This window comes from Dipodomys ordii, unplaced genomic scaffold, assembly GCF_000151885.1.
Source record: "Dipodomys ordii isolate 6190 unplaced genomic scaffold, Dord_2.0 Scaffold35, whole genome shotgun sequence".
NCBI classification, from domain to species: Eukaryota; Metazoa; Chordata; class Mammalia; order Rodentia; family Heteromyidae; genus Dipodomys; species Dipodomys ordii.
Window position 1 is genome coordinate 11,581,888 of NW_012267251.1, and position 16,193 is coordinate 11,598,080.

The window sequence follows — 16,193 nt, forward strand, 5'->3', positions numbered from 1 at the left end:
TTTTAAAATTTTTGCCAGTTCTGGGGCTTGAACTCAGGACTTGGGCACTGTCCCTGAGCTTCTTTTGCTGAAGACCAGCACTCTACCACTCGAGCCACAGCTCCACTTCAGTCTTTTTCTGTTTATGTGGTGCTAAAGAATTGAACCCAGGACTTCATGCATTCTAGGCAAGCACTCTACCACTGAGCCACATTCTCAGCCCTTTGTTTTTATTTTTTACACAATTTTATTCTTACAGAAAAATATTAAGAGAGCAGTACAATACAAATAATTTTCATTTACCACTTTATCCAGGTTGCCCCAAATATTACAACATTTGCTTTATATTTTTTCAATGCATAATTTTCAGATAAAGGTACTTTGTTTTTCTGAAGCACTTGACACTGAGCTTGCAGACATGATACCCTTTGTCTATCCCTACATTCTTCAGTGTGTGTTGCTAAAAATAAAATATTTTCTTATATAATCAAAGTACAGTTACCAAAATCAAGGCATGAAGATCAATACAATAATATTATCTAATCCATGAATGACCAGGTTTTACCAGTTGTTTAAAAAATTATCTTTTGGGGTTGGGTGCCCATGGCTCATGCCTGTAATCCTAGCTACTCAGGAGGCCGAGATCTTAGGACTGATGTTTGAAGCCAGTCCAGCAGGAAAGTCCTTGAGATTCATCTCCAATTAACCACCAAAAAGCTGGAGGTGGTGCTGTGACTCAATTGGTAGAGCATTAGCCTTTGCATGTAGATAGATAGATAGGTACATAGGTAGGTAGATAGATTATAGACAGACAGACAGACAGACAATGTAGAACTTGTCTTTGCCCTATACCATTGTGAAGTCAAAAACTTGTCCCAAAGGCAAGTTCCAGATTATGTACAATTCAATTGCATTATCTCTTAAGCATCCTAGAGTGTTTCCAAGTCTTTCTCTATATTTCATGGCATTGAAATTGTTTTGAAGCATTTACCTACTTATTTTAAAATATCCTTTTATAATTTCTGTATTACCTTGTGATTAGATTCAGACCAGAAACTTCTGGCAGGAATTCTATAGAGACAGTGTCATAATCTCCTCAGTGTATCTATCAGGAGTCACTTGTCTCTTTACTAATGATGTTAACTTTGGCCACTGGGTTAAAGTGTTGTGTACCAACCAGGCTCAAGCTTTATAATTAAGGCATCAATGGTGGAGCTATGCTTTGAGACCAGGTACTTCAAAGCCCTTATACTCAACAGCTTGAGCATTCATTGATAACTCTTGCTTTAATCAAATGACCCAGTTTCCACTATTCCTCATCAGTTGGAAGGTAACACTAAAAAAGAGCGTCTCCACCACTCCTATAATTTTAGTCTGGTTGTTGGTTTATGTCATTGCAGACTTGTAGATGATCATTTTTTTCCAGTAAGTTATTATCCTTTAACATCTTCATTTTAATTGTTGTCCCAAGTGCCACTGGAGTCTCATTATGCTGGTCCTTTTGACATACCCCCATGTCATCTGTTTGAGTAGTTCTGTAGTTTTCTGGCACAAGATGCTCCTTCTCATCTTGTATTATCTTTGCTTCAGTTGTGGAGTCAGTCATTTTTCATAGATCCCTGGATGCTTTTAATGTGAAGTGGTATTTAGAAATCATAGATGCTAAGTGTTTTCTTGCTGGTTGTTCTGGAGTATTACTATTTATAGTCTGTCTGTAGAGGTAGCAGATTGATGTGTGTGTGTGCACGCACATGTGCACACACAGACACACAGACACAGACACACACACACACCCTTCCTTTTTTGCCTGTACTGGGGTTTGAACTTTTTACTTGTAAGGCAGGTGTTCTACCACTGATACTTACAATCCTTTTTTGCATATATATATGTGTATATATGTATATGTCTGTATATATATATATATGTACATATATATATATATATATATATATATATACACACACACACACACACAATCCTTTTTTGAGATAAGATTTCATTTCCTGGCTGGATCCACACCTGGATTATGATCTGCCTATTTTATACTTTTTCCTCATAGCTTGGGTGGACAGGTACTTGTCATTATGCCTGGGTTCTTCCATTCAAGTGAAGTCTCATCAACTTTCCTGCCCAAGAGGGTCTAGAAGTCTGATCCTTTTGATCTCAACTGTTTAGCTTAAATGACAATCATATACCACAGCACCCAACTCTTTATTGAGAAAGAGTCTCCTATGTATGCCTAGGCTGTCCTTGAGCTGAGATCCCACATAGCTAGGATTACAGGCATGAGCCACTGGCAGCTGGCTAAACATAGGTATGCCAATATCTCTGTCTCCATCTATATACAGGTGCTCCTCCACTTATGATGGCATTATATCAAGGTGAAAACATTGTAAGTTGAGGATCCCTTAAGACATCCAGCCTACTAAGCACTATAGCTTAGCAATAACATAGCACACTGTGGAATATTGATTATTTACATTGTGGTCTCATGGCTGATAGAGCTGTGGTTTTCTGCTACGGTCCAGAGAACTACATCACATGATTAACCCCAGAGAAGATCAAAATTAAATATAAGGAATAAATGCTAAATGCTTATTTTTTCTCCACCATTGTGAAGTCAAAGACTCTCAAGTTGAACTATTAGTAATTAAAAGACTGACTGTACTTATTGATATTTTTTTATTTTTTATTTTTGTTGGTTGGGGGCTTGAACTCTGGGCCTGGGCATTGTCCCTCAGCTCTTCAGCTCAAGGTGAGTACTCTACCGCTTGAGCTACAATGCCACTTCCAGTTTTCTAGTGGTTTTTATTGGAGATAAGAGTCTCACAGACTTTTCTGCCCAGGCTAGCTTTGAACCGTGATCCTCAGATCTCAGCATCCTGAGTAGCTAGGAGTATAGGCGTGAGCCACCGGGGCCCAGCTCTTATTGATATTAAAGTCTGTGAATTCCCATTAGTATCTTCAAATCTGATCTAATGCCACATGTTTCATTCAGTTTTGATTCCATGTTCATAACTATTTTCTAAACTGGGAAACCTGACCTCAATTATCCATAATATATTCAATGAGTTGCTTCATCCTAGACAGTACCCAATGTAATTTCAAAACTGCTAACCCATGACATCGAAAAACTACAATACTAACTAGATTGTAATTCTAGTTTATGGTTATTTTGTTTTCAGCCTTGAGGGACAAAACATATTGTTCAAAAGTAATTCATGGTTGGACTTGATGGTACAAGCTTGTGATCCCAGCTAGTCAGGAGGAAGGAGCAGGAAGGTTACAATGTTAAGGCCAGCTTTAACAAAGTTATCAAGACCCAATTAAAGAAATAGACCCTTATCTCTGAAACAGAAATATACAGAAAGCAATGCTAGATAGGAAATGTACTCATTACCTTACTCATGTAACTATAACCCCCTGTACACTATTTTTACAATAAAAAAACATTTAAAATTTTTAAAAAAGAAATATACAGAAAGGACTAGTATTGTGGCTCAAGTGATCTAGCAGGCAAAAGGCCCCAAGTTCAATTCCATACTACTTTTTTTCTTTTTTCTATTTATGTAGTACTGTGGAATTGAACCCAGGGCGTCATGCATGCTAGATAAGCACTCTACCACTAAGCCACCATTCCCAGTTGACTATTTTTTTTTTAAAGTAAGTTCTTTCTCCCTAAAACCCAAGGTTTTTGGTATGTTTGTATTACTTGTTTGAATTTTTTTTCCTCTTGACTAGAGATTGAACAATTTTAGGAGATGTGAGAGACCTGATTGCTTCTCTAGAGACTATGTCAGACCAGCAGAAGTCAGTGATGGGGTCATAGGTCAGACAGTGGTTACATTCCAAGGATCATTTTGAAAGTTATTTCCCCTTATTCCTGGGTCAGCCCTCACCAAGCAAGCATGTATGGATCATCACTTTTGTCAGTTTCTCCTAAGACTGCTTTCCTTATGCTTATCACTAAAATCACCTCTTTTGTACTTCAGGACACAGCAGTTCAGCTTGAATTTCAGCTCTAGGCTCTCATCTAGTATGTCAGATGCTTCATGTTGGACCTTTGGCAGGTCTTGATCTGACCTTAGAAGCAAAGTCCCTAGGCATTGCTCATGAATACCAACCTTGCAGAATTTTAGCCCTTGCTGCTGGACTGTTAGCAGACCCTGTTCTGACACTTCTAGTATTTCTCCTAGTTGGATTTTTTTTCCTTCACTCAGATGCTTTGGCCCCTCTAACAATTCCTTTGCATTAATTCTGGCCATCTTTCTCTCTGAGAATGGCTTCCAGATTCTCCTTCCCCTCGCCTGTTTAACCTGCATCCTCTTCTTCCCCTCTACACATTTTATTTCTGTTTCCTCCAGACACATATAACATGGTCAGTGTTGCTGATTCCAGCTGTTTTGAATCTTGCCTAGAGCTTAAGTTCAAAAACAGATGGGCCCAAAGCTTCCTAGATTCTGAGCCAATTTCCACTGCATGAAAACAAATTACTGAAAAGCATCAGGAACTTTTAGAATCGTTTTGGGGTTTGATTCTCTTGTCTCAGTGGTGCTGCCTCCTTCGCATATTCCTTCATTTCCCCCTTTTCCATTATTTCTTGCCACTTGCCTTCACTTCTTTGTATATGTCCCTTAGCATAGGCTGGTGCCCAAAACCTTTACCCCCATTTTCAATTCTGTGTGATGGTGGGCCTAACCATTTAAACAGTACTGCTTGATAACCAAGCTGGAATTACTGGTGGTTTTCTAATTGGCCATGCCCCATTTTAGGGACTAAGAAATTTGTGTTCTTTTGTTCATGTATAAAAGGCAAAGCTTAGTATCATTGTCAGTGGTCAAAGAAGCCACCTACTTGGGAATAAAGTAGATGTTCTTCTATTAATTTTAATTGATAAGCATGTACAAAAGGGCCAGCCCTACTATCTCCCCTTCCTTGAAGGGAACATATGGTTACTTCCTATAGACGAGGAATGTTTTCAGTGACATTGTGGACATAGTGACATCCTCCTTACATTATTATTTTTGGAATTTTTATTCTTAGAATATGCCAGCAGCTTTCTTCTACTAATGTTCTGTAGAAAATTGCTTAACTCAGCATCTCTAGTCACCCTGCATGTAAGAGGAAGAGAAGTAACATGATGAGGACTTTTACCCTTCCCAGTACATAATAAAGACACCAGCACTAATTTACAGAGCACTGGGAAGAAGATGATTGGTATAGTTCAGTGGTCACCACTATGACCAGTATATTAGACACTATAGGAGTCTAGACACTATAAGAGTCTTCAGGAGGTAGGCCTCCAGAAGTTCAGGAACCCCAGGGACTCATATGTATATTACATTTATCTACACACCAACTATCTCTCCTCTCCTTTTTCTTTCTACTCCCTCCATCTCTTTTCTGCCCTTTCTTCTTTGTTTGGAAGAGAATTCTCATATTCTCAAAAGTGTCTGAAGTATATAATCACCTCTTAGGACTTAGGACCATTCACCTAGAATTTTTTTTATCATGAATCTGTAGTGCAAATTAGAACCCCCCCCCCACACGCACGCATGTGTGCACATACACAAACCATTAAATAACTAAAAACAACACTTTCACAGACCAATACTTGCCTTTCCTATATGTAATGTACTGTATTTTCTAGTTTGCTCTATTGTTCTATTTTAGTCTTTTCTATTTCACATTTTGAGAAATATACATTATATATATGCATATATATATATATATATATATATATATATATATATATATATATATATTCGCTCCACTAGTGAATTGTATCCCACAGTTTGGAAAGTATTGTTTTAAGAGCATTGCTTCTTAAATTTTTGGTTGCATAAAATTACCATAAAATTTCCTGGGCTTCATTCCATCCTTAGTGAATTGGAGTCTTTGGCAGGGTAATACAGGAATTCATATTTTAAACAAACATCCCAGGTGATTCTGATGCAGGGTGATTTGGGGTCCTGCAGACTCATAAATTGCTCTCTTAGGAACTTAGGTTCAGTTCACATAGTTGCTTAAGAGATGGTAGACAGTAGTCAAAATCATCCAAATCTAAACTGAGAACCTTTTCATTGGGGTCAGTCACTTATGCTAATTCCCAGGTCTCAATATTTCTTTAGAGTTCTCTTTTCAAAATGTCTTTTATGGCCCTTATTATGGCACAGAAGGGGTTAACTGAGGCCACAGAATAGAGAATGAAGGAACCAAAGGGTCATTTTACAGAGTGGCTGGGTGTGGCACAGTCCACTCGTAGGTGCCCAGAGCCAGTCCCAAATTAGAATGGGGTGGGATTCAAAACTGCTTTTCCTCTGCGTTTGCCTTTCATGTGTAACCACATGCAGTGTGTCAACATGCTTTCCGGCGCCGCTAGGCACCAGCAGTTTTGCTCCCTCTGGGTTCCTGGACCCTTGGTATTCCTGTTATGTGTTGTCTTAGAATAGCTGTGTGCTCTGGGAATTGAACATTGTTTGTTAACTCTTTCAACACCAGGTCTTTGTAGATGCCAACGCTTTCTGTTTAACACAAAGCTCCCATCACAAAGAAATAAGAAAGTGATTTTTGGTTCAGACCTGGTTCTTGCCTTTCTCTGCTACTATCTGTGTGACCTCAGGTTCCCTGAGGCTGTTTCTCACACAGAAAATGATAGGTTTGGTCTAGACTGTAGGCCATCTTGAAAGTCTCTTCTACCTCTGAAATTCCATGATCCTATTTTTTGTCCCCTCTGGATTATCTCCGTTCACTTTAACATTCTTCCCTTTCAAGTCTCAGCTAAGTTGGACACAGGAGATTTATTGAGTTTGGGAATTTCCAGAGAACCAGATAAGTTAATAGCAACAAAGCACATTTCTGTTTAGCACACTGATGAAGTAGGAAATGTATCAATTAGGCTTACTGTAAGATTGAGTAATAAGGAATTTTGAGATGTGTTTGTATTTATAGACAGGACTTTAGCCACATTGTTTTGTGAATGTAAATTCCTTGTGTAGGCTGTGGTGCAGAAATAACAGTTGCCACAATAGTAAGAAAGGATGATTTCTGTCCATAAAGCTTTTTTATGAACCTCTCTAACCCAAAAGTCAGAAGAGATCGGCAGAGCAGGTATGCTGTCCTCATTTTAAGCAGATGAAAAATACCTTTGTGGCCTACCCAAGATTACCTGGCTTGTGGGTGGCAGAGCAAAATCTGGGACTGGAGCATAGTTTAGGGTGCTTTCCATAGAGGGAGTACTCCTTGCTGAGATAGGGTTCATTATTCATCCAGACTCCTTAAGGACCGGAACTCAATATTTTGACCTACTAACCTAAAAATTGACTAGAATTCTCTTACACCACCCAACTCTTTAAAGTTCTGCCAATCAAATGTCACCTTGGTTAATCATAGACTGTAGTTCAGAGCCTACAAGCCAATGGGCGTACAAATTTGGTCACTTGATAGTCACCCAGAATACATACTGCAGCAGTTGAGTAAGTGAGGTGGATGGAGGCTGAGGATATTAACTATTCATTAAGTGAGTTGTAGTCTTACTGTGCTCTACACTTACAGGATTTCTGTGGTTCTGGCATCTGGTTCTTGATGATGGGTATTCTTTGAACATTCCAAATATACACTGTCCTCAAGAGACTTCCTTCCAATAAAGGCAAGATAAATATCAAAATAACACAGGAGAAGTACTAATGATGTATGCAACTAATCTGATGACTGTGTAGACTTTATTCCATTTAGCTCTATAGTTTAATGGAAGCTATCTTTTCCTCTTTCGTATCATTAGCTGTGTAAGTGGACTTACTGTTCCGGGTATTCAGGAGGGAGAAAGACCATTCTGGATGCTTTTTGTTTCTAATGGCCTGTTGGTACTTGGCACTCTTGAGTACTGACTGCCAGCCAGGAGGAGTTACCTGGCTCTAGATCAAGCTTCTCCACTTGTACCTCATGCCAAGGAGATGCCTGCTTCCAAGGTGTTCACTGCTTTGAAAATGAGTGTGGATTTCAGAATGACGTCATTCCCCTTTGGCACAGACAGGTATTTATTTCTCTAGAATGAATTGCCAGGGGTGAGCCAGACCGTCTACCTCAGTTATCTTCCGAGGTTTCATTTATTTTAAAAATCTGCTAACACATCTGTTGTACTTTTTTTTTCTTCTGTATGTTTGTTATGTGCTATAATTACTTATGGGTTTCTGGTGACATCTTAATTAACTGGAGAAGAAAAAAAACTGAAGATATAGAGTTGTTCACAGATTTTTTTTAATGGAACATGTGGATCCAACTGTCAATGGAGTATATAGATGGTTATATATTTTTTAAAAGTGAGAAATATGTGCAACTTTGGTCATTGATCATACTTGTATTTTCTTTTACCAAATCTTGCTATTGTGTTTTAGTTGGGTTGAATGATATAGTCAGCTCAGGTCTTTTGATAGGATCATAGATCTATTTTAGTAGGCCTTACAAGGATTTAATTAATATATGTTCATTTCTAGGCCCTTAATTCAACAGATCATATTGGAGTTGAAATCAGTGTCATGTTCTCCTGCATTTAACTTTTATCTAGACTATATAAGGAACATTTAATAGGTTCTCTGTCTAGTCTCTGTAGTTCTGAAAATGTTAGTGCCAAGGCAGAGTATAAACACAAAGAAGGTCCTGGGTTGAAAAAACCATAGAGGGGGCTTCTTGTAGACATTGCAGCTCTTCTAAGTCAGCTGAACCCAGGTTTTAGAATGAGTTCATTCTCACTGTTGGACATGCAAGCCACAAGCCCAGCATAGGGAAGCTGATAGGCAGTCTAGGGGCAGAAAACCCATATCTTGGATCCAAGAGATTTGTACACATGACCATACAGGTCAGAAACAAGAATAATTGATGTTTTTATCCTTGGTCCTATGTGCCTGGCACATAGTAGATGCTAAAAATTAATATTTGTTGACTAAATGAATGAAATAAGAAAAGACTGGAGCCTCAGAAGAAACCTACACAATAAGACATCTGCAATCTAAGCAAGAAATCCAGATGGCAGAGATTCAGATCTTGGGTAGACTCCCATGTCTGGTCTTTTGGAGTCCACAGAGCTGTCTTGGATGTTTTGAAGCTCTTTCCCTTAGAGCTGGCACCATAGGAGGGAAGGCAAAGTCTCTTACCTGACATTAACTAATGATCTTTAATGGTTCATATTTGGGGTTCATGCCTAGTTCTCTGACCTAACCTGAAAGAACGTTGGTCCATAATAACCCAGGAAATTGTTATTAAGCACTTAACAGATGTCTGACATTGTGCTAGTCCAGTTGTCTACTTCAAAGCAGATTCCTAAGCTCCTAGCCCTTGGGCATGCCTCTCTCCCTAGGGTGTGGCTGGACCCCATGGAACTAATCCAGAGCCACAAGAATCTCATTTCCATTCAGTTCTTTCCCCAAACTTGATTATAGGGGACATTTTAGACTATTTTGAGTAAGATGGGCACAGCTCTGTTTGAATCCTTTCTAATCATCTGTCTAAGGTTATGGAAACAGTTTATGACACTAATGTGAAAGCTTATTTTTCCATAAACAGAATACATTATTTTTGCTTTTGGCATTTTCCTCTCTCTGACTCTGAACTCTTCTACTCTGATCTCATTGCTGGCAGAGCTGAAGCCAGAGCTGTGATAAGCCCAAAGAAGTGTGTCCGCCCCCCCTCTGCCTGCCTTGTCTTTGAAAAAAATGTCTTTAAGCTGCCACTCTAATACTGGGTCACACAGCCGGCAGGACACCATTACCCACAGAATGTTTTTCAAGTCAGTTTCTACTTTGGAGATTTTTTTTTTTTTTGCCCTCCTTCTTTTCACACCTTCCAGCAAATCCAATCCATCCTCTGGTTTATCTAGGTCAGCAAGGGTCTGATTTTATGCATGGCACTGTCAGACCATAAATCCGCAGCAGCTTTGCTTCTCCATCCAGCCCGTCTGCTTCTGTCAGCATCAGCAAAATGCATAATAGAGAAAATAAGCCAGAAAGGCTAATAACACTCATCTGAATAAAATAATCTCTTTGGCTGCCTCAGTTCATTTCATTTTAATCAAGGTGCTAGGGGGAATTTGGTTTTTAAAAAAATCTAGTTTTCTCCTCATTACTGGTTCCCTGTCCAGCCATCACTAAACCATCTCTTTAATCATACATGTACCTTTGTGTGTGTGTGTGTGTGTGTGTGTGTGTGTGTGTGTGTTTTATTATTCTCATAGTTGGATGTTTAATAACATATTGAATGATACATTTAACTCATCTGGGATTTTGTCTCTCATCATAGATGTGTGTTTTTAAGGCCGAGAAGTCATATTCTTAGACATATTGGTATTTGCCAGCTCTATATAGAGATTGCCAGATCTGATAGGCATTCTGGGATAGGGGTGGGGTCTGGAACTTGCAGAAGCATCTAGGGTTCTGACAGTCTAGGTCCTCTTTCCATTCCTTTCTGTCAAGCACAGCACACAGTGTGGAATGTGGACTGATTGTTCCACCTTGTTCCTTAGAGAAAGGACAGTGGCAGATTGAATTCTGCTCTCCGTTGGTATCTCCCTCACGTCTTCCTAGAGACTTACAGCTGCTTTGTTAATTGCCTGTTGCTGCTGTCATATCACAACTATTATTTGCTGGGGGCTGTGCATTTTCAGTAGGCTGTGCTCTTGGCCCTGGCCCAGGGCTGGGTGAGGAACATGTTGGAAGTAGATGAAAGCTGAGTCCTGGTTTGTTTGGAACTGAAAATAATAATATTTCCTCACATTTATATAGTTCTTTTGTGTTGTCATAGTTCTTTTGTGTCTCTCGTCTTAGCTGATCCATACAACAGCCATGAAAGTGGCAAGTTAGAAACACTTGGCCCAGAAGGAAATACACCTTACTATAGCAATGAAGAAGTTCAAGCTATTCCACTAATGCCAAGTGTGCTCTATCTGCAGATCTCTGAATGTTGCCATTAGTAATTAATGACGTCTCAGACTGGAAGTTTCTGGGATTTTATAGCCATTCATTGAAGATCTTTCTCAAGAGTCATGATGTCTATTTTATAGATTGAGCCAATTGAAACTAAACACAGGGGCCATGTATGTGTGTGTGTGGTGTGGGGGGAGGGAGGAGAAATGTTGTATAATGTAGAGGGCAAATTTATGGAGTTGGCTCTTCACCCTGGATATTTTAGAGAAATCCCTTTGAGTATTTGTTGTTAAGTTTGTTGAAGATTCATAAGTAGTCTAAACTGAGGGAGCAAAACTGGGCTAATGTCTTCAGAGCTAATGATTCAGCTGGGCAGTTTTGTCTCACCCAGTCCATTTGCAGTGATAATCCCCTGTGCAGATGCTTGGCTGGCTCTAGACTTTCTACGTCTTCTATCTTTTGACTTAGGTCATACCACCCCCCCTCCAGTACAATATGATATTTTCTTGATCTTCCTCCTGAAATCTTTTTTTAAGTAAGAAAAATACTTGTGGATATTTTGTCTGCTTTTTAGGGATTAGTATTTGAGGAGGTTTGCAGCTGTTCAGCACATTCCTAAGGGATGCAGACCCTTTTCTTTAAATGCTGGAGTATTACACAACCTGGGGCTCTGGAGGAGGAGTAAAGACACTGTGCGAACACATGAGAGATGGAAAAGATATAAAGACCATTTTCAATCTCCTAACCAAATGAAGTTCGGCTCCAGTGACCCCAAATAAAACCAGGCTGCAAAGCCACTAGAGCAGGAAACCACTCTAGCAGAGTCTTAATGTGCTCCCTATGAAATCACGTCTCATGGACTTGCTTCTTTTCCAGCCTGATGTGCGTTTCATCTTTGTTCGTGTTGGCTGGGAAACTGCCCATAGAGTATGTTTGTGTTCCCTTCTTCCCACATTCCCTTCACCCCCCCCCTCCTCCACCTAAAAATAAATAAATGAATGAATTAATTAAGCCACCTCAGTTGAAAGGAAGACTATGTCTGAGAAAGCATCAAAACTCAGAGGAACTGAAAGATCATCCAGAACGTTGCAGCAGTAGTAAAAGAGACTGGGAACCCCTAGAAGAAACATAATAGGTCCCAATACTTTTTGTTTTCAAAGCCATCTACTCATTTTTAAAGTAAAAATCATGCATAGAATTCCACTATGTGAAATAAATCGAAGCAATGTTTTTTTTGAGGGGGTGTAAATCTACTTTTAAAGTACAAATTTTTAGAGTTCTATATTACAAAGTCAATGCGTACAATGAGGGTGTTTATAAACTAAATTATATTGAACTCAGAATTGTGAATAAGTTAAAGTTTGTATCTGTTTCAGCTTCCAATTTATTTCTTGTAGGATTGGGATGGAGTTCAGTGGTAGTGTTTTCTAGTGTGCTCAAAGCCTTGAGTTTAGTTCTCAGCACATAAATCTTAATTCAGACAGATGGATTATTGTAATCTTGGAATAGTTTTAAATTGATTTAGGTACTTATAAGTTTTATTATTGAATTATTGACATTTCCTAGAAGCTAGTCCCATACCCCTTTGTAACTATTAATTAGCTAATTACTAATATTTATAATAAGCATTGCAATAATTGATGACATGGTGATACAGTTGATTTTCACTGGACAACCATGGTCTACTATGAACCCAGCACTGATCAACCGCCCATACTTTCCCATAAGAAGCAGATTGGAATCAATTGTAAATGTAAGATCTTGTGAGACTTACCATTTCCCAAAAGAAAAAAAAATTTATTTTATTTTTTAATGCTGGGAATTGAACCCAGGGCTTTGTACATGGTAAATAAATGACCTGCCATTAGTGATAACTCTAGCCCAAACCTGCCCTTTAAGAAAGCAAATTTAATGGCCTGGCACATTTATGCTTATTGAGGACATGGAATATCTCTTGTTAAAGAATGTAAATTTGATTTTTTATAACTAAAATGGATTGGAATCATGTTGAGAGATCCCTTGTAGAAATGTCACATATCATTGAATATACATGCTTAGTTCCCTCACCATTTTGAATTATTTCTTATTTACTATTTTTTTCAATGCTAAACATTTTGAAAGGAATGAATTAATTTGTATATCTCTCGCTCTTTCCTGGGCATAGTTTTAAATTTCTATGGAAATCTTAATTTCCCTAGAAAGGTAATAGATATAACGTTGTGGTTGACAGGTAATGTTAACAATTTTATATTGCTACAAAGCATGTTGTTTCTGGTTTGGAGGGGTTGAGAGTAGTAAGTGAGTGAGAGTAGTAAGTGTATGTGTGGGTTAGATATGATCAAAGTTATGTTCTGTGCATGTGTGAAAATATAATAAAACTCATTCTTTTGTACAATGAATGAGCTCTAATTTATTTTTTTTTTAAAGAAGAAGACATGCAAAGCCTGGGATAGGGGTTTGAAATGGCAGGCTGTAAACAATATGTACTTTTAACATTCATTGGTTTGAAGCAACTTCTTAACATTTGGTTAAACAAGTCTTTGAGTTGCTGTTCTGGTGTGTTCTGAAGTGTGGGTAGGTGTAATGTGATTAGTTACTACTACAGAATGGAGAGCTTCTAAGTTGAACTCCCAGATTTACAGATCACAAGTGCCTGGCACTCGCCAGCCCTGGTTGAAGCAGTGCTGTCTCAAGAACCAATTCCCTCTCAATGAATGGTCCCTCACCTCTCTCTTCTCTCTCTTCTCTCTCCTCTCTCTCTGTCTCTCTTTCTGTCTGTCTCTCTCTGTCTCTGTCTCTGTCTGTCTCTCTGTCTCTCTCTGTCTGTCTCTGTCTCTCTGTCTCTCTCTGTCTGTCTCTGTCTCTCTGTTTCTCTCTCTGTCTCTCTCTCTCTTTCTCTCTCTCTCTCTCTTTCTCCTTTGCACTGAGAGTGACTAGGGGGAAAGGGAGAGGAGAGGGATGCATACATGCCATGCATACAGTGTGATTCTTCTCCATGGTTAAGAGCACTTTGCTGTTATAGCTTTGGTTTGGAATTCCAGCATTGTGACTTGTTGGCTGTGTGTTGAACCTGTTCTTCACTCCATCTTTTCTCATTTTTCAAGTATGACTAATTGTACCCATCTCATCAGTAGTCATGGGGTTAAGGAAAACAGCACATGTAAAGTGCCTAGCCTATGCCAAGTACATTATATCCATTGATAAACAGGACCACAAATGAATCGTATTTCCTGTTTTCTCTGCTGTTCAAAGAAATTCAACTTCCAGGTGCAAAACTTGGAGTTGCTTAAATTAGTACTGTGAATGGAGTAGATGAAAAGTCCTTGGGAACTCATTATCATTTGATGTGAGCATCTAACATTAGCACTTGTGTTTCTACTCAAGCTGTAGATGTTCAGGAATATGTCTGTTCAGATGTGGCTGTGCTCTTGGTTATATGAGACACATCATGGCTCAGTAATGAAATCAAAGCTTCCTTAGATGTGTTCCTAAGAGTTTTCTGTGATTTTTCTTTCTCCTCCCTTCCTCCTTTATTTTTCCTCCCTCCCTCCCTCCCTCCCTCCCTCCCTCCCTCCCTCCCTCCCTCCCTCCCTCCCTCCCTCCCTCCCTTCCTTCCTTTTTCTTTCTTTCCTCTCTCTCTCTCTCTCTCTCTCAACAAACATTGCCTTCGTGGAATCCTATAGTGGATAAATTTGTGGGGATTTAGTCTGCAGTGCTTTAGTGATTTTTGTCTTTAGATAAAATCTCTAACTTTTGTTCCAAACCCTAGAGACTATGGACTTTGGAGTCAGACAGCCCACATTTGTTCTAGTCTGGCAGTGTAGAACTGTTGGTCTAGACTTCTATGAGTTTCAGTGACTTCTTGACTTTTTCTATGACTCCCCTGTGAGTTTCAGTTTTCTACTCCATAAATGGTAATTCTTCCTTATAATAAAATGTGGGAGCTTCAATGAAATAATACATTTAAAGTTTTCACCAACTTCCTAAGACACAATAGATACTCAGCAAATGCCCTAGCTTCTCCTACCTCACCTTCCTTCTTCCATTTTCTTCCCTCTCTTTACTATTAGTCTATTTTTTCCTCACACATTCCCCCCTTTTTTGGTCCACTGAATTTTAGAAAACAAGAGAAGTAATCTCAGGTTTCAGGAAAGATAACTTTATTTCTGGTTCTGCTGTAATTGCTATGATTTTGTGACATGAGCTATAATTGTAGATGTTGGCCCTTGCTGCTTACCAACATTGAGGGTTTTTTCCTTGCTGTTTCTTTACAGGAAGGATCAGAATGTTCTTTCTCCAGTCAACTGTTGGAATCTCCTCTTAAACCAGGTGAAGCGGGAGAGCAGAGACCACACTACCTTGAGTGACATCTACCTGAATAATATAATTCCTCGATTTGTCCAAGTCAGTGAGGACTCAGGAAGACTCTTCAAAAAGGTATGTGGATATTCTTTATCACAGAGTTTCTTGGGTGGAACAATGACAATCGAGTAAATAAGAGAAGGGATATCTTCTTGGCCTACTGACCATTCTCTTCTATGTACCCACAGGAAAACAATATTTGAATTAGCATTCTTTTCTTTCTTTCTGAACTGAATTAAAAGTAGCCCTGAAAAGATAGCCATTTGCAAGACACAACCCCAAACTGGCACAATCTTGAATAATCTGTGTGTATTAATAATGACTTGTCTTGGTGGCCTCCTCAAGTGATTTGTGGCCCTCTTGGTATCCAGGAACCATCAGTGTTGTTTCATGTTTTCTCTTCTAGTCCACTTAGTGAATCCTTGTATGCTTCTGTTTCCAGAACTTGGCCAAGGTGGATTTAGGAATTTTGTTATTCTTACTGTGGCTTATCTTTGTTCTGGGTCCCTTGGTGCTTCTGAAGCTAGTTGTTATCCCAGTTCCTTGGATATAGATTGAGCAATTTGCCCAAGGAAAAACTAAAAATTAAATGTGACAGCATTGGAGTATTTCTTCCAAATGTGACAACCTTGGAGGATTTCTTCCAAAATCACCTTTCCTTTAGTGGTAGAACCAGACTCTTGGAAACATCTTTTCTTTTGCCCTCAGTAGAGTCATTTATTCATGAGGTTTGGTTATAAATGGTGGCAAAGGCCCTAACCATTGTACAGAGGATACTGTTCCTAACATTCAGTCTCTTAACAGCCCCCTCAAAAAGCCTTCCTAGAAGCTAAGTAAGCTTTCCCACAAGTCACAGGTAGACAGAAGATCTGTAGGGCTATTTTGAATTCATCAGTTTCCAGCTGACAAAACAAAACCTAGTTTTACAGTTTGAGGTTA

The 16,193-nt window shown here is 39.0% G+C and overlaps 1 protein-coding gene across 4 annotated transcripts in view; it reads left to right on the forward strand.

The window, feature by feature from the left end:
- Positions 1–16,193, forward strand: part of Srgap2 (SLIT-ROBO Rho GTPase activating protein 2) — a 243,038-nt gene that overhangs the window by 112,757 nt on the left and 114,088 nt on the right. For all 4 annotated transcript variants that reach the window (XM_013017480.1, XM_013017481.1, XM_013017478.1 and 1 more), the window contains exon 4: positions 15,167–15,329. In XM_013017480.1, the coding sequence (XP_012872934.1) occupies positions 15,167–15,329 (163 nt within the window). The remainder of the gene's footprint in view (positions 1–15,166; positions 15,330–16,193) is intronic.